At 34.4% G+C, this 23,590-nt stretch overlaps 3 protein-coding genes across 3 annotated transcripts; all 3 read right to left on the bottom strand.

Moving 5' to 3' along the window:
- Window positions 1–281: 281 nt before the first annotated feature.
- LOC113771160 (F-box protein CPR1-like) lies at window positions 282–1,439 on the bottom strand. The gene has a single exon (XM_027315774.1). The coding sequence runs from the start codon at window positions 1,437–1,439 to the stop codon at window positions 282–284; it is 1,158 nt and encodes a 385-aa protein (XP_027171575.1).
- Window positions 1,440–13,624: 12,185 nt separating this feature from the next.
- LOC113771161 (probable glycosyltransferase At3g07620) lies at window positions 13,625–16,482 on the bottom strand. The gene is made up of 4 exons (XM_027315775.1): window positions 16,317–16,482; window positions 15,947–16,179; window positions 14,732–15,080; window positions 13,625–14,287 (listed from the first exon to the last, which is right to left on the bottom strand). Exons 2-4 carry the CDS (start codon window positions 16,168–16,170, stop codon window positions 13,625–13,627), a joined length of 1,236 nt encoding a protein of 411 aa, XP_027171576.1. The 5' UTR covers window positions 16,171–16,179; window positions 16,317–16,482.
- A 1,071-nt stretch (window positions 16,483–17,553) lies between these two features.
- LOC113772386 (cysteine-rich and transmembrane domain-containing protein WIH1-like) lies at window positions 17,554–19,657 on the bottom strand. Its single transcript, XM_027316979.1, has 3 exons — window positions 19,483–19,657; window positions 18,929–19,145; window positions 17,554–17,900 (listed from the first exon to the last, which is right to left on the bottom strand). The coding sequence occupies exons 1-3, from the start codon at window positions 19,529–19,531 to the stop codon at window positions 17,849–17,851; spliced, it is 318 nt and encodes a 105-aa protein (XP_027172780.1). The 5' UTR covers window positions 19,532–19,657; the 3' UTR covers window positions 17,554–17,848.
- Between the last annotated feature and the right edge of the window lie 3,933 nt (window positions 19,658–23,590).

The raw sequence follows: 23,590 nt of genomic DNA on the forward strand, positions 1-23,590 counted from the left end.
ATAGAAGAAGATCTAAACTCCACAGTCTAAATCGATTCTGAAAGTGATAAAATCTCAACTTTATTTCAATGACATTAGTACGTTTGAACACATGTCAAATATACGAAACTTAAAATTTAAATTCAAAATCACAAATGTTATGCATTAAAATTTGTTAGCAAAATCACAAAGTTAACAATTCATCTCATTCAATACTGATGGGAGTGGAGACAATTTAAGAAAAGAACAAAAACAGGTAAACAGAGCACTAAAAAAAGAGAAATTTATTGCCTAATTTCCAATCACTTTCTGGTGCGTTTGATTCCTTTCTTGATTCCATAACCTCCAAAAGGCTGCACAAGGCTGCCAGCACAAACGTATCCTTCCATTGTAGAATATAAATTGGGAATCCTGGCCGTCTCGCCCCGCCTCGGGTTTTCAGTGTAGAACCACATAAAACCCTGATTTTTCTTGTGCAAAACAAGTTGTTTATTGGCTTCTGAATACCCAATAGGATCGATATAGCCAGTTGAGTAAAATTTTCTTACTGGAACTCGTAAAGTCTTTGTCCAAGAATCCTTTCTTCCATAATCCTTCATTACCCATAATAGAACGAATGTGCCATTAGGATCAGAATACTCTGTAGAAAGTATGCAGAGGCAACCTTCCAATAACCCCAAATCCCACCAACATTTATCACTCAAAATCTCAGGCATTGGCACAAGCCTATATTCCTCACTTTTAAGATCAACAGCTGCAATAGAATCCCCCTGCACAATCCAATGCAAGGCATGATTACAGAGAACTCCACTGGATCTTTGACTTCCTTGGCTAACGGCATATGGAAATTCCGGAAGCCTTCTCCAAGAATTCGATTTCAAACTATAAACCTTAACTTCACACCAAGCCGGTGCATGGAGAGATACTTGATGTTGAACTAACCTCACCAACTTGTAATCATCTGTAGAATCATCATACCCGAAACCATAGTGGAAGGATCTATTTAGGGTTCTCAAGTAACCAGACAACTTACTTTGGACCCGAGAATAAGGTAATTCAAAACTCTTCCTAATCCAGGGATTCCACAGAATCACCCTAGTGGGAGTGGCCTTATCCTCCATGCAAATCAGGCCATTGCAAGCGCCAACTAGCCTAGAATTTCCCAAAGCGATCTCTGAAAGAGGGGACCCTTTTATCGTTCTCAAAGTATTCTGGAAGTTTGCCGCTGAATCCCATCGTGCAGCACAAATCCTGTAACCGGATGCATGGTGACCCCTGAAAACGTAGTCGCTGGCGTTGTAGTGCAAAGTTGAATGCCTCAGTTGCATCCGTTTGAACTCAGGACTGTCTATTAAAGCACGCCATGATTTCGATACACATCTAAATCGCATAAGTGGAGTAGGTGACAATCTTGCAAGAAATTCAGGTATTAAATCATCTGGTAAACTTGGGATAGACATTGTTTGGTATATAGGTGTAAAATTAATTGTAGAAAATCATGAACAAATTTTTAGTATATAGATGAAGAAGAAGCAGCCGCCTAGATACTAGCAACTACGTGATTTTGTTGAAGGACCATGGCAGACGGCAAGATTTTTGTGCTTTTAGTAATGTAGCAATCCTAACACTTCAAAACCTAACGTTATTATTTTTGGAAATTACATTTTTGGAAATTACCGCGATTTGCTCACTCGTAAAATCTCTTACCCATTCTGACACTTTAGCCTCAGAAACTTCTTTTTTGTTTTTTCTACAGTTTTGGTTCCTTTCCTTTTCTTATCCACAATACAATAACGTGAAATTGCACAATACAATTTCTTATTTCTTACCCACAATGATTCTATGTAAAAATATATTAAGACACTAGGTTTTTTTGTGTCCGAAACCCATGAAAATCTCTCTAGTGTCCAATAGAAACATATTTTGACCGCACCAGTTCAGCAGAATGAATATGATTACACGCCACAATTACATAAATCAATCGTTAAAACAAAAATTTGAGAAAACTATAACTGAAGGCTAAATGGGTTTCTAACTCTAAGTCAAATTCCAATATTCGATTATAAAGGTTTGTACATCATATGATTTCGTATGATATAAGGATTCCAGTGGGGTATCTATATTTATATAAATTTCCAGTATTATTTTTTATCATTCCCTAATATTTTCTCGATTTTATTAATTTTAGTTTACCAAAAAATAATGTTATATAATTAGGGACAAAAGTGATAGAGATGCTAAAGGTTCAATAGTGGTTCCTTTTTATAATTAGGTACAAAAATAATGTTATATAATAGTTGTTCCTTTTTACCACTATGTTACATAATTTGGGGCAAAAATAATGTTATGTAAAGTGTTAAGAATTTCTTCTTTTTTTTCTTTTTACTGAGGATCAATAGCTATACATCTACCCTTATCACTTGAACCCATGATCAATGTTTTTAAAAGGCATATATATATATTTTTTTTAAAAGGCATATATGGGGGCGCACTCTAAGATGCAATGTGCCCCGGTGTGAGATGCAGCTGATTTGTCTTGGGACATTAGTGGAACGCACAACTTTTAGTGGGTGTATGCCCCATCGCTGCTCCAAGCTTTGAAGTGATGCCCTGGGCCTGAGGCGCACACTTGAGGCGTGAAGGGCGCTCCAATTTGCATAAATAGAAATCCTTTAACGGAGGAGGGAAAAAAAGAGAAACATGGCCAGAGAATAAAGCAAGTAAATAAAGATAGAGAATGAGAAACCAGAAGCAATTAGATTGATTTAGTTGTTCGAATTAGTCAAAGATTTGCTATTACAGTCAAATCCAAAATTACATAAAATAAGAACAGCGAAGAACAGAAGTGGGGTTTGAAGAAGAAGACAAACATGGCATTTGTCTGACTTATAATACTATGTGAATTGTTGCTATAAATTCTCATACTTTTCTTAGGTTTTAAAGTTACCCCATCATTTATAATAGCCCTAAACCCTTATAAAATGGGACACTTCGACCACCAACGGCATTCAGGATTTGTTAACAATTTTCCTTAAGTGGGAGGTATTTATAAGTTTAGGGACTTAAGTGTCCCATTTTGAAGTTTAGGGACTGAAGTGGGTAATCGTCCAAAGTTTGGGGGGACAAAGTGGAATTAATCCTTTATAATATTAGCAATGTCGTTGTCTCTTGTCATTTACAACCATTTTAAGATCCCACAACTACTATTTAGGAAACTTTTACCATATTTTTAATATTGTCATTCCTATCATACATCATGACAATCTATTTTTGCATATTTAATTGTACTTATATGTATTTTAATGATTATTTTTTTAAAATTGTCAATACTTTATTAATATATTTTATATTTTTAAATATTTAAATATTTAAAAATTTAAATTTATGGGACTTATGCCCCACACTCTAAAGCTTTCACCCCATTTGAGGGAAACAAAATATCTCATCCAATGCTTTTGCCCTTTAAAACACTGCCCATGACTTGTCGGTAAGCATCTTACCACAAGCCTTCGGACTAGGATGATGGAGATGCTTAAGGTTAAGAATACGGGTGTAAATTGGGCTTTATATAAAGGATTTTGCCAAATCCAAACTTAGCTCAAGAAAGTAGAATACTTCAGCTTTTGAATTTTGCATTTTGAGTTTGCATATTATAAGGCTGGTGCTATAGGCTGAGACTTTGGGCCGATTTTGGGCTCGGTTCAAAGCCACAATTAGTACATAAAATCATTGGGCTCGGGCCGATTTAATATTGTGTATGAGCATAAAATCATTATAAAATATATATCATACACATGACGATATATATATTTATGAATTATAGACATTATTATACATATAAATACATATTTATATTTATATAAATAATATATTTGGATCAGATTTTAATCATGCTAAGCCTAATGATGCCTAAACTTGATTCAAAATTAAATTGGATTTCTATCTAGGTCCAATCTCTAATCGACTTAATAATAAATAATGCCCAATCCTAAATATTGCAGGTCGAGTTCCGGTCAGCCTGACCCATTGACAATCCTGGTTAAGAAGCTAATAGGTTAAAAGTCTCTAAAGTTTTTCTTATTAGCGATTTAGGCTTTTTAATTTGGGATGACAACAGAGCTACTTTGAGGCAGGAAGTCTCTCCTTCCCCACCTTGCCTTCAGGTAAATGCCCTCGTTTCCCCTGCCCTCACCCCACTCGCTCGCCCGCGCAGCTTAAGTTACTAATGCTACTATTAGTGATAGTACTATTACGATAGCTACAACTGCTACAATTACTGCTACAAATGATGTGAGGCATTTAAAGCTGAGGGAGAAAAATTCTTCCGCACCTCACCCTCCTCCCCCATTCCATTACTCCCCTGTGGAACCGGCATGTACAGACACATGCCCCATTGCTATTGGCACTGGCATGCATTTCAGTCCTCATTGAATTATTTGCAACTTGGCACTATTTTCCTAGCTAACCATAAAACTTTCTTAGTCCTTTGGAGCGAATCTCAAACAAGTTGAATATAATTTAGGGATAATTTCATAAACCTCTCTTGAGATTTCTGACAATTTCACCAGTCTCTCATAAAATTTGTAAAATTATATAAACGTCCCTTGAGATTAAGGTTTTGATAACAAAGTTAGTCCAATTATAAAAAGTAACATTAAAAAAATATTTTAAAGAGAGAGAGATGAAACTTTTATTTCATAAATACCCCTTATGCATGTACATAAGTCATATTAGTAAAAAATAAAAATAATCAAAAGTTAGAAATGATTAATACACAAATTTAACAACTCAAAAAGTTCACATTTAATAAATTAGACAACACATATAAATAACAAAACTACACTAATGATTACAAGATTCAAGAAAACAAACTAGTCATCTCTTTTAACATAATGTTTGCTATGATTCTTGTAATTTTAAACAAAAAATTTTTCGAATTTTGCCGAAGGGTTGTTCATTTAGTTGGTGGCTAGTGTGGTTCAAAGAACAAGTTGCAAGGTTTGTGTCAAAGCTATCCAAGCAAGTGGTTCAAGTTCATGATTATTTTAGAATCCACCATTCACTTAGCCAAGTTGGGGCTGCGGGTTCACGCTCCAATGGTGATTTAGAAAAGGAAATTTGTATGTTTCAATCCATGGGATGTGTTATATCTAGACAAAAAAAAGGTGTGTAAATTAATTAAGTTTCTTTATGCCCTAAAACAAGCACCTAAACAATGACATGAGAAATTTGATCAAGTATTGATAAAAGATGGATTTTCATCTGTAGAAGTGGATAAATGTTTATATACTAAAGCTGTAAATAATCAATATGTGATAATTAGCCTATATGTGGATGACATGTTTATATTGGTACAAGTATAGATATTGTTAATAGTACTAAATATTTTCCATCTTCTAATTTTGAAATGAAAGATTTGAGTGAAACTAAAATGATATTGGGTGTTAAAATCATAAAGAGAGATGATGGCATAATGTTGTCACAAAAACATTATACAGAGAGACTTCTTAAGAAATTTAAAAATTATGATGTGACACCTATAAGTACTCCTTATGATGCTAACACTCAATTAAAGAAAAATAATAGTGACCTAATTGCTCAATTGAAATATGTTGAGATTATTGGAAGTCTAATACATTTGATGAATTTCACAAGACCTGATATAACTTGCTGTGTGTAAACTAAGTAAATATACTCACAATCCCAATAGTGAGTATTGTTTTCATTAGTCAAACAAATGAAATATTTGACAGGTATCATGAATTATGGTATCTTATATTGTGGGATTTTCACTGCATTAGAAGGGTATAGTGATCCTAATTGGATCTCTGATTTAAATGAGACAAAATCCACTAGTGGTTATATGTTCGCGCTTGGTGGTGGTGCAGTAGCATGGAAGTCAGCCAAGCAGACGATCGCTATTAGGTCAACAATGAAGTCGGAGTTTATAGTTCTAGAGTTGACTGGTTATGAGGCTGATTAGTTAAGAAATTTTTTAGTCAATATTCTTCTAACTAAAGATCCATTGCCACCTGTATTCGTACACTATGATTGTCAAGCGGCAACTGATATTACTAAAAATAAATCTTATAGTTGTAAAAATCAACACATGATATCATAAAGCAGTTGCTTGAGATGGGATTATTTCTATTGATTTTGTGAAGTCAAAGTTGAACTTGGCCGATCCTTTGACTAAACCTATAGGAAGGAAATTAATTCTTCAAACTACACAGTAAATAGGACTAAGGCCAAGAAGTTATCAATAGAGAAAATAACTCAACCTATGTGATTGGTGATCCCATGATGTAAGTTCATATGAGTAATAACAAGTCAATATTGTTTGTAAAGCACTTCAAATTTAAGTGCCTCCAAAGATAAGTGCTTTGACTGCTAGTAATTATAAGGTTGAGTTTAAAACTTTTAATGAATTCATATCCCTTTAGGGAGGTGTATTTAAAGCAGCATACACTTAATGAATTCACCTATATGAGAGTGGAGTGGGGCCGCTCCTATAAGATTCTTTGGCTGGGTCTTTAGACTCTCATGAATAACTAGGCGGGTGCACAGCCTAAAAGTGCAAAATCACATTAATAGCAAATTGTAGGTTGTAATATGATTGATAAAATCTCTATCATACATCAAGAGTTATTGATTCAGAGAAATTTATACTTCACCAATAATTCTGTACGTCATGTTTTGTTAATCTAAGTTTGGTTCATAATCAAAAGGCTCCAAACTAATTACATTTCGTCCAAATAAATCTAGCAAATTATATTCTTTTTTCTCTTTTGCCCAAAATCTTTTGAAATAGGAAGGAGATTTTTGTAAATAGAGTAGTATTTCAAAAAATTTTGTCTCATATTGAAAAATCAAAGAGACTTCTCATCATTTTATAATGCTTAGTTTCTTATTGGATTTGTGTTAGACTGGTAACTAGTATGGGCTCGCATGCATGAGAGAGAAATTGAGTTGGGTCGATTCAGTACAAACCAACGGATTTGCTCCCCTCCTTGCCTGTGGGTTAAACAATGCCCAAAATAATTTTACTACTCTTATATTTTGCAAGAAGTAAAATTTACTTTTACTTTTATGTTTTACAATTCAGGATAATGTTTGACTCTTTTCACCAAGAAGATAAGATCTTATCTCTTAAAACGTTCCTTTCTTTCGGTTACAAAAATCAGGCACAATGTGCACAACGTTCTTTTGTTAATGTTCTTTTTAGTTACACAAAATCAGGCACCTTTTTTTGTTGTTATCGAAATTTATCTCTTAACCTCTCCAACATACACTTTCTGAAGTCTATAAATACCAGTTGATCCCATTTTGGAAAGTGCACTCAAAGCTTACAATAGACTCATACTGCAAGCTCTCTTCTTTTTCTTCTTTCTCTCAAAATTTCTTTATTTCTCTCTGCTGAATTTAGACAACATTTGCTAGTTCTGATCCTTCTTGTTTACAACAAGAAGAAGACTTGTTTAATTTTGGAGAAACATTTCAACTTTCTAAAATAGTTTCTTAAGACAGTGCTAGGAAGCACAACTCAAGTTTTCTCATTTGCAATTTTGCTAGCATTGTTCAGGTTATTTTATCAACATATTGCATGTCACATACAGTTGTGGGAGACTACAGTTGTTCGGGTTATTGTTTTCTTCCGTTTCTTCCGTACAGCAAACAAATCTCGTGTATTGCAAGGAATGCCACGGTCTTTTGATATAAAATTACTTGTTCTTTCTAAGTACAAAGGAAATGTGCCTCTTGGGAAATCCCATTTTCTCGTTGCTCCATCTGGGTCAGAGTTTTTAATGTTTTACTAGATATGGTGTCTACTGACACAGCCAGAATTATTGGAAATTATCTTGATTCAGATGTTATGTTATGGGGTAAATACATGCACATTTGAGTCTCTGTTAATATCCGTTCCCCACTACAATGTATGATGTTGATCTCCCATGTGAAGGAGAGCACTAAATTTTTCCTTCAATATGAAAAGTTACCCAAGATCTGCTATTTCTGTTGTCGATTTGGCTATGGTGATCAAGATTGTGAAGAACATTTGTCTAATCTAGCAGCCATTAAGGATCACCTTCCTTAAAAATCTTGGGTGAAGCTCAACAATGGAATACTCTTTGCTCCTCGTTCGAAAATGACGGAAAGAAGTCCTGGTAATGGTGTTGATCATGCTGATCCACAAGATGTGCTAGATAGTAATGTTTAATTTTTGAATTCATTGACCACGATCTTCACTGTTGGAGCATGGACTTAATTGCTACAATTTTCTGGGAAGAGGAAGCAGCATTGATGAAAAAGCTAACCTTTTTTCAGAACAAGAATGGTTGATAGATGGATTTGGCACTGCATCAAAAATGGCAAATTCACAATGAGAAATGTGTACCATGCTCTAATAGATTTATTGGAAGTAAATCAGAAAGCTCAAGTTGGCACAAGCTCAGACAAAGATCCAGTATGGAGGAAAATCTGGTCACTTGAGGTCCCCAATAAAACTAAGTATCTTCTCTGGCAAATATGTTACAATTCTCTGCCAACGTCTGGCAACCTTTTGAAGTGAGGAATTTCCACAAATTATACTTGTGATGCATGCAAAGGTATATATGGAAATTTGACACATCTTCTTTTTGAATGTCCTTCATCGGTCCAAATTTGGCCTCTTAGTTTTCTTGATCGAAAACATAATGCATGCTATCAATCGTGTGTTGATCTTTGGGTAAAGGAAATTCTCAGGACTTTGTCGACTAAGGATTGGGAATTATTTAGGGCACTCTGTTATGAAATTTGGTATCAAAAAATGAAGCGCTCTTCAATGGACTGGTACAAGAACCTTTGTCTATTGTCAAGTTTGTGTAGCACCAACTTGTTGCTTTTCAAGAAGCAAATGCTCAAGTGGTGTCAGCTCCATCTCAAAGGCAAAGTACAATATGGTCCATTCCTCCATGTCCACATTTCAAGATCAATTTTGATGCTTTGGTGTCAAATATTAATCAAGTGATTGGCATTGGGGTTGTCATTGGCACTTATAGTGGTCATTTCATTACTGGTTTATCTAAAAAACTCAAGGGACCAAGTGCTGTTCAATTTGTAGAAGCTCTAGCTTCAAGCGAGGCAGTCCCACTGGGCCACTGGCAAAGGTCTTAGTGATTCCAAGTTTTATTTTGGGTCAGATCTGTCTCATTTTTTCAAATGGGTCGGATGGACTAGTCAAATGGGTCAACTTAATGTTGGGCTTTTCTAAGTGGTTTCAAGGCTTGTTGGGACTATTAAAACATCAAATTGGATAGTGTAAAGATGTGTTTGCACCTAGAGCTGTTAATCGAGTCGAGTCGAGCCGAGTATTTGGCTGCCGAGCTCGACTCGAGTTTAATTCGAGCCGAGCTCGACTCGAGCTCGTTAGGAAAACGAGCTTTAAAATGTGTTCGAACTCGGCTCGTTAAGTGTACATGTGGCTCGAGCTCGAGTTCGAGCTCGACTCGTTTATCACAAACGAGTCGAGCTTCACGAGCTCGAGCTCGAGCTCGTGCAAATTAACCTTAATAAAAACCTATAATTTTTAATTTTTATAATTTTGATTTCTAAAATGACAAATATGCCCTTCATTAACGAGCTCTAATGAGCTACTCGAGTATCAAACGAGCCGAGCTTACTCGGCTCGTTAACTAAACGAGCATGTTTCGAGCTCGAGCTCGACTCGTTAACCAAAATTAACGAGCCGAGCTCGAGCCTTAACGAGTCGAGCTCTAACGAGCTTTCGAGCTACTCGATTGACTTAACAGCCCTATTTGCACCCAAATAATTTAAAATGTTAGCAATTATTTCCAAGCCTCATATTTCATTTTTAGATCAAGAAGGCCCAAAATCAGCGGCGGAGAGAAGACCTCGGAGTGTGTGGGGTCAAACTTTAATATAAAAAATTTTACAAAAATAAAAACTATAATATAAAATAAACAAAAGATGCAAAACTATAATATCATATGCATATTATAATTGTCCTCTATGAGCACACTCATCGTTTGAAAACATTGCAAAATTAACTCATTGTCAAAGTTTGTTAAATACGTCGCTTTCAATATATACTATATAGATGATGTTCTCGCTTAACCCCGTATAAAGAATAGATTTTGGGGTCAAAAACTTAATTGACAAATTTAGAGGATTAAAAGTCAAAATAAAATTTTTCAAAGTGAGTGGCTTGTCCCACACAAAAGTAACTCAAAAGTAGGCCTTTCTCTAGCTTGCTTTCTTTTCTTTTTTTTGTCACATTCTAGTTCGTGTTTTCTTTTTTTTTTCTTTTTTTCTTTTTGCAAATTTCCATTGAGAACTTGTGATGAACTAAAGTTGAAACTTTCTATCTCACTTTTCTTCATTCCTCCTATTGAAGTCAAGTATCGCTTAGCAAGTTAGCATTGTACTAATTTTGGTAATAATTCTTATTTTTTTCCTTTTTTTTATTTTTGGTTTTTGGTTTAGTTCATCTCTTGTTTACTTTCTTTTATTTGATTATTATGAAACTATATGATTAATTAATTATGTACTTGTTTCTCAATTTTAAGGATGGTTAGGTTGAATTCCAATTAAGGATCATTACCTCTCCCCCCTAACTTTAAGAAACTTGTTGAACTTGCTTTGAAAATTTAGTGGTGCCATTTTTCCATCTAACGCAAACCGTCGTCATAAACAGTTAACTCTACCCTAGCAAATCATGAGAGTCGAGGACATACTCCACCATGAGCAGACGTGATGGAGCATTCAATCCAAGGCAAAAACATGTAGTACAATTAATTGGGTCATTTGGATCGGGTTTTGCTGAGCCCGACTCCAGGCCGACTTAGGCTTTCTATGAACGGCTCAAGATTGGACCTATTAGTTCATAGGCCTTGGGCTTAAATTGGGCAGATTCAATAATTCAATTAATATAAAAATACTCTAATTTCTGTCACAAACTTCTTAAACAATGCTAACTTCAACAGAATAAGTAACGGAATGATACAAGTATTGATATCATGTTAAGCATTCTTATACAAAGTTAAAAAACGCATATGGGCTGTGCTTAAATCCAGTTGTGCTGTGAGTTGCCCAAACACAACATTTTAATCTTGGGCCTAAGATTATAGGTCCATAACCAACCCAGCCATTTATACAGATTGTTCCGGGATCATAAATTGGGCCAACATGTCAACTTGACCCAATTAGCAGTCCTAATCAAGGTTTGGATAATATTAATTACCGTACTTAGTAAATACTCGTATCATATTCGTAAAATCCATGTTCATGCATGTAATTCAAAAAGACTTTGTACATTTAAAAAATAATCATACTTTCAATTAACCATATAAAATATGTAATAAACTTTCAATGCATCTTACTTTACAAATTGTAACACTTCTCACCATTCTTCGAGCACTTAATCTTCTCTTGCCAATTTTTTAAGAGGAGTTGATAGAGAAAAACCAACTCAACTCTCGGGGCAAATTACCTGGGTGACACAACTAGCTCAGTTTCTCAGCAACCTTCACCCCCACCAACAGCATAGAGCAAATCTCCTACCTGAAATAAACTCGTATCGTGATGTGATAATGACATGGAGATGCAGCAGAGATGCGTCCTCGCGCCAGACAAACTCCTTTTGAGCTGCTTTCTAGTTGAGGAATGGCCAATCAAACTCCCAATTGAAAAAGACTTGAAGAGTACCACAATGGATTGGCTGCTGATTCCTTTCCAGTTTTGACGCCCTAATTTTGCCCCTACCACTTTTCTTTTGTTCCAAAAAAAAAAAAAGGTTATTTACCAAATAGAGCAAACGAATGGTAAGCCCTTCTTTTCCAATACCTATGCACCAATATGGCAGCATTAATCGCGTTATTAAGGGGCTGAAAAACTCCTAATAATCTGTAAAAGATCGTTTTAAATGTTACAATCAGAGCAAATTTTAGCAACTGCTATAAACTAGTGAGTTTGTTTGGATAGGAGTTTATTTGGATGATTTATTTGAGATAATTACTATAGCACTTTTTGTGATGTGATGTATGTGAGATAAAAAGGTAATTGGGAAGATAAAAAAGTGGTTGAAATTTGTGAAGTAAATTATTTTATTTGAAATCAAGTCAAAAAAGGTAGTGGAAATTTCTAGATCTGAACTAGTAAGGTACCAAATTTCAAATGCATTTTCTAACTTCTCTAATAAGAGAAGAAGAGGGAGGGGGGGGGGGGGTGAAAAACGTAATCATACACGCGAGATCACTAGTTATGGTCAAACATTATGGCAATTGAGTATTGATTCTAGGAAGTGAAGAGTATAAAGCTAGATACTAGTATTCTTGGCTGCCCATAACCTCGTACTAATTCAAGATTGGAAGATTATAATATAAATTTGCTAACGTGATCAGGTTCCTTAGCCATCACAAATTGATAGTTTGGTACCAGATTTCTTGACCTGGTTCTGAATCTTTTTATGATAGTCTCGAAAGCAATGCATGGCAACGAATTGACAAAGGAAACACCAATGCTATTGAATCTCTTTAAACTGACGAGTTAATTATTTCCTTCAACATTGCATGCTCGAGTTTGAAAGAAATAATCATTCAGAATTAAACATGATCTTTTGTTGTCTTCACCATCTCTGGTTTCTCAGCTGCTCTTCCAAACAAGCATGATTTTGCTTCTCAAGAAGCAGAAATCGTACAATCCGTTTTAGACCGCGTAAAATCCCATGAAGTCTTCAGCTTGAATCGCGTATTAACATTGAACGCGACTCTAGTAGATGATGATAGTCGTGATGCTGACTCAATCAATGATGTGGATGGTGATGATCAAGAAATGTATAACAATGAATTAGTAGCAGATGATGATGATGATGATGATTGCAATTATCAGTGTGCGACAGTTCAATTTCTTCAAGGAACCGATACAAAGAAAAATCGAATGCTTAGAGGGTTGCTTGGACCATTGTCCAATTTGTCTGGAGGAATTCTCAGCAGGGATTTGAGGCTACAAGGATGCCATGCTCACATGTTTATGAGGATGCATATTTCAATGGCTGGTAAAAGGATAACTCATGTCTTTCATATCGAGGCCTGGTTTCCTACTTAAATTGCAACAAATAGGGTTCAGTTAGTTGCTCTACGATTGTGTTAGGGCCCAAGATTCCTCTTATATTTTGCTATTAGTGGTGCGTCTAGCGGCAAAGAAGCCCAAGATTGAGAACTTTAGACTTAAGGATCAGATTATATCCTGTTTGTCTAAAAGAAAAATTGGTTATTTGTCGATGTATAACTATGTTGTTCCACAAGTCATGATATGTCATAATTTTATTCTTTTTATTCTTTTTTTTAATGGGTTTTTGGGGGTAAGCACTTTACCGCCATTGTAGCATAGAAACACTACCCATGAATTCTTGTTCTTCCAATAGAGATTCTGAAATTTTTTTCGCTTATTTTCATTAGCATCAGTGTCATTTGGCTGGCAGTTTTGCCAAATCAAATTAAATAGTGTTTATCAATTTCTATTCTCACTTGGGGGGCAGTGATGTTCTCATCAATCTAGTGAGTTTGGTTTGAGAAAAAATAATCAAGCATTTGAGGGGATATTCAATTTAACTAGTATACTGTAGTTTGCATAATTAACATGACTTCTATTAACCATATATTTTGACATTCAACCTTCGGAGCCAAATGGAGTGAATTATCATGTGAAATACATCATATCTCTTGGGAGGATCATTTATCATAAAATGCCTCTGTACTTGCTTCACTGCCTCATGCAATTTTCTATGTTTACCTTCTGAAATTCCCATCAAAATCTTTTTCAGGTTTGGCAATTCACTCACTGAAACCTGAATGGAGAAAGAGTTCCAATCAAGAACATCACTAAAAGGAAGAATATAGTCCTGTGAGATCAATACTGGAACACATTCTGCATAGATTGCCTCCACAATTCTTGGACTAGCAACTTCATGACCACTTGGACACAGACAATACTTGCTTTTCTTCATCATTTCATGATAAGATAAATTCCCTGGCAGTTTTTCATATACTTGAATGTCACTGTCTTTATTCTTCCAGTGCTGAAAAAGTGCAGGCCTAATTCGTCCATGGTATCCACCGGCAAAGAATGCTAAAATTGTTCGATTTGATGGGGACAATCCTCCGGTAACTATGGCAATATCTCCAGTCTGGAGGTTAATTTCAGGGAATGAAACATCTTTCCGGGGGTTGAAGAACTCAGAAGTATTCGCGTTGCATAGAGCTCGAATGGAAGTGAAGTATAACTGATGAACATACCATGTAGCACGAGGCCCCTACATATCCAAATTACACCAGTGAGTTGTTGCGTGGTAACATTGTGACTTAAAGCCTATTGACTGAAATCAGCATAGTTAAATCTTGGTTATCATCCACTTCTTTCAGAACTTGTAAAAGTTTAATTGTTTGTTTTTTTGAGTGCATGGTTTCACTACTATAATCAACAGGATAATATGGTTTTGCTTGGGAACAGTGACTAATGAGTGGATTCATTAGAGTTGAATGACTTAATGTTCAGTAAAGATTTTGGTTCAGAACAGAGTCAATCCTTGATCTCTTGGTCTTTTTGGTTGTTTAAATCCCTTATCCATGAATCTCATTCTTAAATTAACTTCAGGTAAAGTAAAAAAAAAAGACTAGGACCACAAGCTCTTAACAAAAGACAAGAACTAGAGAAAAATAAATAGATAAAGCGATCTTCTTTAGAGGAGAAAAAGTACCCAATCATGGCAGGAAAGCGTCAAATGATCAGCTCCCAAGCTTCTATTCCAGTACGGATATTTGGTAGAAACTATACGAACATAATCGCCAATTACACGTTCTAGAACAGCCTTATCACGGCTAATTGGATCGAAAAGGTGCTCAAGGATCTTTACTACACTGAAAGGAAGGAAGTATACATGAGCTTCATCAGGATTATAGGTCCGGAATCGTGTGTTTTTCTCTATTAAGCCTAAAAATATCCCTTCCAATGAGTATATGTCCCTGCAAGGTCCATAGTGAAACAAGGGAGGCTCCCCTTCTTCGTACACGAATATTCTGAAGAGACTCTCCATCAACTGGTAACTCCTGCAACAAAACTCGCCCTTTAATCCACAGGGTTTGAGCTGAATCTGATATAAAGTTAAAGAACAGTAGTATGCACTGCTGAATGTAGGTAGAAATGACTCAGTTCACTTTATAATAGACTTGTATATGGTTTGCATTCTTGTTTCAATATTCAACTGATTATTCCAGTTTCCTTTTCCTGAACTTCATGAATAAAGTTTGTCCTGAAAAAGAATTTCTTCTGATACACATGAATTACAAAAGAAAGGTATACCAAGCTGTCCATGTTCACTATAATCAGTGCAAGGTGTATAAAAGTAGTACTTCCGTGTACATGTGTTAATTTTGTATATACAACTAATGACTAAACAAAGGCAATGAAGGAGCAAAAAGTAAATAATTTCCTTATTTGAAATAAAACTACTTTATTCGAACACAATTTCAGCTTTGTGGAGAGCCAATCAACTAGCAATTAAAAACTTGAACTCACTTCATAAGAAGAAAATTCCAATTTATGAGTTCTCTGATCAGATGGTGTGGATTACACCATAATGATCAAAGGAACCCAAGAACTTGCTGCTTAACCATTTAGTTTATTTAACATTCCAAGTGCCCCAATTTTGCAATTATCACGCATATTTTAAGACAAGAACTTATTATCATAATTAAGCCATTCATCACAATAATTTTTCTCTAGCTCCTTTCTTTTGGTCAAAGTTTTAATTCCTGTATGACCAAATAGTAAATTCTGTTTCATTGCCTTAATTTCCCAACAAGACTAAACTATTAGAATATTTCATATGCTATCTTTTCCTTTTTTTTTCCTCTGTAATATTCCATGCCAAAGTGTGAAAATTAATATTCAAACAGAAGAATTTGTTATTTACCTGTGAAACACTGAAGGGCTCCTGTAAATTTCTCCTTGAGGAATGTAGTCTGCGTCATGAAGAGGCAATTGCTGGCTGCCATTGACTATGGCTTCTCTAATCAAAGCTCTAGCTCTGGCAAGACTCGCCTCAATCTTCTCCATTTTCTCATCCCTTGGTTTCCCTCTTCTCTTCAAGCTTTCAGCATCCAAATCTTTAATGAGACCATCCACCACTTTTTGCATTTTTGGATTCTACACCATGGATTTACACATCTTAGAAAAAATGGCAAATGCAAGAAATGAAATCTTACAAACATAAACGTACAAAACGAATAATTTTAGCATGAGAATTATAAACAAACTTGTAAAAAATGTGTTAAACATTTTACACTAAAGTGTGGGTAAAGAGCAGATTTAGGGTTTGGCGGCGAAGATTGATTTGCACTGGATGGAGGAAGGGAGAAGGAGGATGATGGAGGAGTGGCAATGGTGGGCGTCCATGTCCATGGTGAAGATGGAAGGGAGAAAAAAGACAAACGCTTGGAGCCATTTGTTGTCACAGCTACAAAAACTGCAGCTAAGGAAGCAAACAAAGTAACGTACGAAACTGTTCTACAAAACAGCCTCATCTTTCTCACTTACAAGTTACAACTACTATGATTTGAGTTCACTTGATGAAATATTCTTTACTTGTCCATTGAGTTTAGCAGTTTCTTGGCATATAATTGGGAACAAGTACCCAAAGTAAGTAGTCTTGATGAAGAAAAAGTCAAAACCACGCAGAGAGGAAAAATTAGCAATTACTACTAGTGTACAGTTAATATTATCTTCAAAAAGTTTAAAAGACAAGCAAAGAATAAAATGGAAATTATGGTTGGTCTCCATTATTTTTCCGCAATACCAAAAGGAAATTCTTCATTAACAAATATTTGCCGTTACAAAAGGAGTATCTCGTGATTGCATATCCTCCGCTGAATGACCAAAGAATTAGTTTTTGAAGATCATCACTCTGCAGTGTGCACTGGTCACTTAAGCTATTAATAAATTTCAATTTATTCCTATTTATATAGTTATATGATTTTGTTACGAGTAAATCTTATATACACTAACTAACAATGTATACACTATTACCATTAGATTTATAACACCTGTGCGAAAATTGGATTTCAAATTCAAATTTTACATAATTGCCAGTCATCCAGTGCTAACGGTATATACACTATTAGTGTAGGAAAAATTAATCTTTTTGTTATTGCTATTGTTTGAAGCATGAATTAGATAAAGTTGGACAGCTAGGCAAAATTCGTTAAATGACAAAATTTTTAAAGTTCCCATCTCGTCAATTTTCATTTTGATCTTTTATCTTTGGAATCTTAGTCAATTCGTTCACTAATGTTTCACCATTTACTGATTTAGTCCCTCCATCTTACAGGATAAAGTCGACATAGCATCTGTAATGGAAGATTGGAAAACCCAAATGGAATCAATCACATGTACGATCGATATGAACATAGTTAAAAATGATCATACTAGACTTTATTGCCACGATATTTAAAGATTTAGCTCTGATTCATGAAAATGAATCAATTAAATGTTTGCAAAAAAAAATTTTCTGAAGCTTCTCCATTTATCATTATTATTATTTTTGGTTTGACTTGATGCAGCTAGCTAAACCTTTGTGGCTGCAGTGGCAAGCACAATCACGCATTAATCAGCCCAACATTACCTATCACAGTCTGTTTCTAAAATTTTCTGATGCCATGAATTGAGAGGAAACAGGGACACAAATAAAGAAATGAAGAAAAAATCAAAGTCCTCAAACCTACATAATTCTTTTGAAATTAAAAACATTTTTTCTCCAGATTCTTATTTCTTCTTTTGGCAATTTGGAAGTCCATAATAATCAACAGCATCCCTTCAATTAGTACCAACAGCACCGATCCCATATCCAACAACAGCAGAGAATTGCCAAGCTGCACCAGTGAGAAAAATGCATGAAATTTCTGAAGAACAATTAATGGTAATATATATGTGTGTCATCTAACATTTTTTACTTTTAGTTTACAAGCTTATACTCTTTGTCATATATATATGGCTGTTCCTAATAAGAAACAGCAGTAAACGGACAAGTCCTTAGATAACTATATACAATTCCAAGAAAACAGTGAACTGGATGGAGAAACACAAATTGGACAAAATGTGCTAATTAGAATATCAAATCAGTTAGGTTAGGTAAATTGCTTAGGTGGTAGAGATTTAGCAGGTTCTGATCCATGTTAGTTGAGATTCGGTTCCATTACAAGATTGAATATGATCCCGCTCTAGAAAGAAAAAATTGGACCAAAATGTGCCTAGCCCAAAAATATAAAGGAGAAAAAGACCATTAATTCTTGTGCTACGCACATAAAATGCAGCTTTCATTTCCCAAGACCAATGAAAATGTTTCTAAGGTAGCCTAACTGGTAAAAATCATCCAACTTTACTCTAGGAATCCTTTTCGTTTATTGCTCTTAAGTCAGATCTTCTTTAGCAAATTATCATTTACCATCTTATTTTTGTATTAGAGTGTGGAAGGCTTTCTTCCTCCTGCGGATTTCCTTAGGAAGCCAAGTTGGTAGAGCCCACTTGGACAATTCTTAATTTTTGGCATAAAATTTCGATCTTTTCTTCTTTACCGAAAATTTAACAAGAGATTGTTCAAATTGTGGAATTCATGATGAGTGCAAATTGAACGGTTAAATACCAAAATTAGCCGAGACTAACGGATCTAGATGTATGCCACATATACGTATTTATAAGAAAAACTAAATTTCATTATTTATTTAATAGCTAGAAATTATAGTATTACGTGTTAACAATGTTCATGTGATTAAGTGTTTCCTCAGAGAACTAAACAAGAATGTGAATACAAAATAAACAAACATAAAACTGATCCAAAAGATTATAAGACGAACAAGTAACAACTAAAACAAAAACAAATAATAATAATTGGGAGGCATACCAGCTTCTCAAACATGAAGAGCAGAAAGCATCACCCTGGTAATTATCCCAAGACTGGTGGTAGATATGTTGAGGTGGTGGTGGAGGATAATCATCACGGAAATACCCTTGATAGCCAGGAGGCCCGGGAGGCGGAGGTGGTGGAGGGAAGCCATCAGTGAAGAACCCTGGTGGTGGCGGCACCGCTGAAGGGTAGTCCCCAGGAGTTGGTGCATACCCTGAAAATTTTGTTCATGTAATAACTGACATATAACTTTAATAATCTTTTCTTTCCCAAGAAAAAAAAACATACATTTATGAAAACTAACTACTACAAGCCACATAACGCAAACGTTAACTCAGAAATCTTAGAAATTTTAGCGTACCATATTCTTTTGTTTTCATAGAAACAAAATAATTTTATTAATTAGATTTATGTTTATCACTTCATTCTTAACTTGGTGAATGCCATGAATTAAAAAATTGCAAGGAATAAATCTTAAGTTGGAAAATACACAATTGAAATTATTAGCAAAAGTATAAATTCTTTAGAATTTTGATTCTTGAATTACTTGCCTGGTGGAGAATAGGGCCCTTGGTGGGTGTGATGATAAACACCACTCATGGTCTGCTAAACATAAATGAATTCAATCAGCACTTCAATTTGGATTCACAAGTGATGCAGGAAAGCTTGAAATTGGCTGAGTTTTTTTTTTTTTGGGAAACTGGTAGAAATTATTTTGAGCTTTCGTTTAAGCGAAGGAAAGCAGATTTTTAAGTCAAACCTTACCACCGAAGCTTAAAGGGCTAGGCGATGAAGTGGCAGCATTCCAGCACAGTTACGTGTCTCAGGCAAGCATGATAGAGACACCACTCAATGAAGTAATATTTATTGAGATAAAGTTCTGGATCTTACAGATAGCAACAAATTACTTAGTCCATGCGGTTTCACACCATTCATTTTGGGTGTTTGGGTTTGAACTTTAAAGCGCCTTGGTGATTAAGCAAGAGATAGCTTGAAGTTGTGAAGGAAGAATTTGAAATGATATTTAATTAGATATATTTGAACATTAAAATTTTTAATGGATTTCAAATCTAGATTAATCTGTATCATGGAGACAAGCTACAGGCATTTTTAGATGATTTAAAATTTAGACCCTCTCCAATCCCCCACTTTCATGCATATAGTTCTTGTTTATAAATTGGTTACGCAGTTTCGATCTAGTATTGATAACATATTTTTCCAAATTCGCTAACTCATAAAATGGCAGTATTATGCCTTGTTTGGATTGCCGTTTTCCGTTGGAAAATTACGTCGTTTTCCGTGATCACATTTCCCTATTACCTTTTTCCCTCACATACATCAAATCGCTACAGTAATTTTTTCATGAAAAATCATGAAAAATGCAATCCAAACACAACCTAAACTTTAAGAATAGGATCAGTCCTATGTGCACTGTTAGCATATTCAATGTCATACTTGGATGCATACCATTTATGTCAAGTTTAGGAAGCATTTGATAAAACTAAAATTTGAAAATTGAAATCTAAAGTTTGAAATATTAAATCTGAATTTATTAACTTATTGAATTGTTAAATAATCTGATATAAATTCATATGTATCAAATTAATGACAAGTGAATAACTTATCACTTATTGTTTGGAATAAATTTTATATAAAAAATTCAGTGCCACTTGACTAATTCAAATGTTTTACTTTTAGTTATCAAATGCGACTGAACACATTAAGATCTAAACCCAATAAATTTAAGTGTTGAATTAGGCTATCACAATTGGATATCAAATTCAAATTACAATTAGTTGTCATATGTGGGAAACTTATACATTGTCAGTGTATGAAATATTAACTTCAAATATTAATGTAAAATTATGGAGAATTCATGGGATTTGAATTTAAAATACTTAACTTTAGTTATTTTACCACAAAATCAAGGCTTCATTGGCAAATCCGCTGAACCACCTCTTTAGTTGTTGAACGTAACAGCTTTTGTTCGCAAACTCAAAGTATGGAAGACAGATTAGTGTTACATCATTTAGGCTTAATTATACAAAATGCCCTTGAATTTTTGACAAATCAAACTTTATTACCCAAAGCATTATAAATATACCCCTATTATTTTGATTGCTATCATTTAAAAGTTTAGATCACTAAGTCCATCTTAGGGCTATCCGCGAGTCAAGCTGCTCGCAAGTAGCTTGTGAGCAAATCGATCAAATACTCGGCTCGAACTCAGTTTGACCGAGTTCGATATTGAGTTCAAGTAGCTCAATACATATGCCAAGTCGAGTTCAAGTTCTCATTTGTGCCACCCAAGCGCTTGTTGAGTAGCTTGATTATTGGTATATTATTTATATTATATTTTTATTTTAATTATGAAATGACTACTAAAGATTATGTTTTAGGTAATTTACCATATATTGTTTACTCAATAAAATTCATAAAATGGCACAAATGTAATATTGTAAAAACTAAAAAAGAAATGAGGATTTTAGATAATTCACAATAAATTTTCTATCCTTTTTTCGAGTTTTTCGAGTTTTATTTGAGTCCTCGAACTAATTAAAGTTCAAGACTAGTGTCAAGCTTTACCAAGTGGAGTTCAAATTTCAAAATGCATATTATTGAGTCGAGTCAAGTTACAAAATTTTCTACTCACTCGAGTCGAGGAATTCGAGTACACTTGTGTAGCATTGAATTCAAACTCGAGCATAACACTAGTCAGATCAATTCGTCTCGTTAACATCCCTAGTCCATCCAACAAACAAACTAAGGCCCATAAATGATATATTGTTGGGTACTTCCAATTCTCACTACACCTTCTACCTGGGTTGAGCTTCGTGTACTCTCCGTTTGCTTGATTAGGTTTGACATTACCGCTAAATATGTCCCTTCTCATGGTTTTTAACTATTTATTGTTTGACTATCCAAATTAAGGGACAAGTGCCCTTTGAGGCCTTATATTCTATATCGTAATTATAGATAGTATTATAATTTGGAATGGACGAAAGTACAACTAGATTACTTATGGATCTAAAAAACCGAAGATTTAGAAAAAGTTTGCAAGAGATTGACGAAGAGAACTCATTTTCTAAGTCTACATTCCTTAAATTTATGTACTTAAGATTCACGAGAAAAGTTTAAGTATAACAAATGTTAATGGCAAACGGATAACTGGAAATCCACTTTTGCCACCTTTATTTTGCTTTTTGTCTTGTGCAAGTATTGTGAACTTGAAACTTTAATAGTACATGTTAGTATCACAAAAATTATCGGGGTAGTACACCCGAACTAGAGGTGGCAATTTGTCCCAAGTCCCAATGGGTTACCCATGCCCATAGGGACTTTGAGCGGGATGGGTACTGGAATTTGATATTGGGTTTAAAATGGGACAAATCCCAATTGTACCCATTAATTGATGGGAAATTTTGGAAAATACTTGGGTACCCATTGGGCTCAAATAGCAAGGGTTCTGTTTGAATTAGCTATTTTTTTGGGTGTTTTTGAAATATTTTATTGTCGCAGTGTATATGAAAAATTTTTACTATAAATTTTTTTTGAAATATTTGATTTACTAATATGGATGAGATATTTTTTGAGTTATTGTATATTACTGTAACATTGTATTTGAAAATTTTGTTTTTTGAAAATATAGCCAATCCAAACGGAGTCTTAGATTCAAAAATTATCTTTAACAATTTTTATAGTCATACCAGCGAATATAATCTAGCAGTCTTCCTAGTCATTATCCACAAGAATTTCTAACATTTCAGTCAGTTTAGACCTGTCATCATTGGACAATGATGAGGATAAATATTCAACACCTTAAGTGCCTTGGCCATCTTGATATATGTTGGAATATGGCTGTATTATATCTATCTTTTCCTTTATTTGTTAATCCAATTTTTGGTGAGAATCCTGAGTATAAAGCACTTGCATGTTTATTTAATAAAATTAAAAGAAATTTAATAAATCAAAAATATTAAAGTTATATAAAAAATAAAAAATGAATTAAAGGAAAAAATATATATAGAAAATAGATTTGAGTATTGGGCGGGATCAATCTAAACTCATCCCAAAGTGATCCTGTCCAAGTTAGTTTCAAAACACATAGGGGTAAGGTTGGACCCAAACCCATATGACTCGGTTCCATCTTAAACCCAAGCAAATCTCGCTCATCCCGCCCATTTTGCCACCTCTAACCCGAACTTAACAAAATAATTTGGATTAATTGCAGCTACCTTCCTTGAGTTTTGACCAAATTACAAAATGAACATTATGGTTTGACCAAATTATAATTACCCGTTATGAGTAATGGTGTGAAATCCAACTAATGGAAGTAGAGAAATGACAAAGCTAGCCTTTGCCAAAAAAACTACATTTATCTCTCTTGATGTTTGTCCATATCAATAAAAAGATCCTATTATATGACAATAATACAATTTAACCTTAAAAAAATATTGTAAAGCGATCCAAGGAAAATAATGAAACCCAAAATAAAAGAAAAAAAAATCACTTACTAACTACTAGGAAATGAAAGTTAATAAAAGTTTTAGAAAATCACTTACTAACTTTTTGCATTCAACAATTATGAATTTTATTTAAATATATAATTTGTTGTGCAATAATAAAATTTAGCTAAACTACATGGTCTTTCATCCGTAC

Source organism: Coffea eugenioides, chromosome 5, assembly GCF_003713205.1.
Source record: "Coffea eugenioides isolate CCC68of chromosome 5, Ceug_1.0, whole genome shotgun sequence".
In the NCBI taxonomy this organism is placed as follows: domain Eukaryota; kingdom Viridiplantae; phylum Streptophyta; class Magnoliopsida; order Gentianales; family Rubiaceae; genus Coffea; species Coffea eugenioides.

Bases quoted from the DNA above. Each gene is read 5' to 3' on its own strand.
- LOC113771161 (XM_027315775.1), bottom strand. From the start codon at position 16,170: ATGCAAAAAGTGGTGGATGGTCTCATTAAAGATTTGGATGCTGAAAGC. The intron at 15,081-15,946 runs GTAAATAACAAA...GTTTTGTTGCAG, and splicing joins AGCCCTTCAGTGTTTCACAG to GAGTTACCAGTTGATGGAGA. The intron at 14,288-14,731 runs GTACTTTTTCTC...TTGGATATGTAG, and splicing joins CGCTTTCCTGCCATGATTGG to GGGCCTCGTGCTACATGGTA.
- LOC113772386 (XM_027316979.1), bottom strand. From the start codon at position 19,531: ATGAGTGGTGTTTATCATCACACCCACCAAGGGCCCTATTCTCCACCA. The intron at 19,146-19,482 runs GCAAGTAATTCA...CAAAATTTTCAG, and splicing joins AGGGCCCTATTCTCCACCAG to GGTATGCACCAACTCCTGGG. The intron at 17,901-18,928 runs GTATGCCTCCCA...TCACTGGTGCAG, and splicing joins TCTTCATGTTTGAGAAGCTG to CTTGGCAATTCTCTGCTGTT.
- LOC113771160 (XM_027315774.1), bottom strand. From the start codon at position 1,439: ATGTCTATCCCAAGTTTACCAGATGATTTAATACCTGAATTTCTTGCA.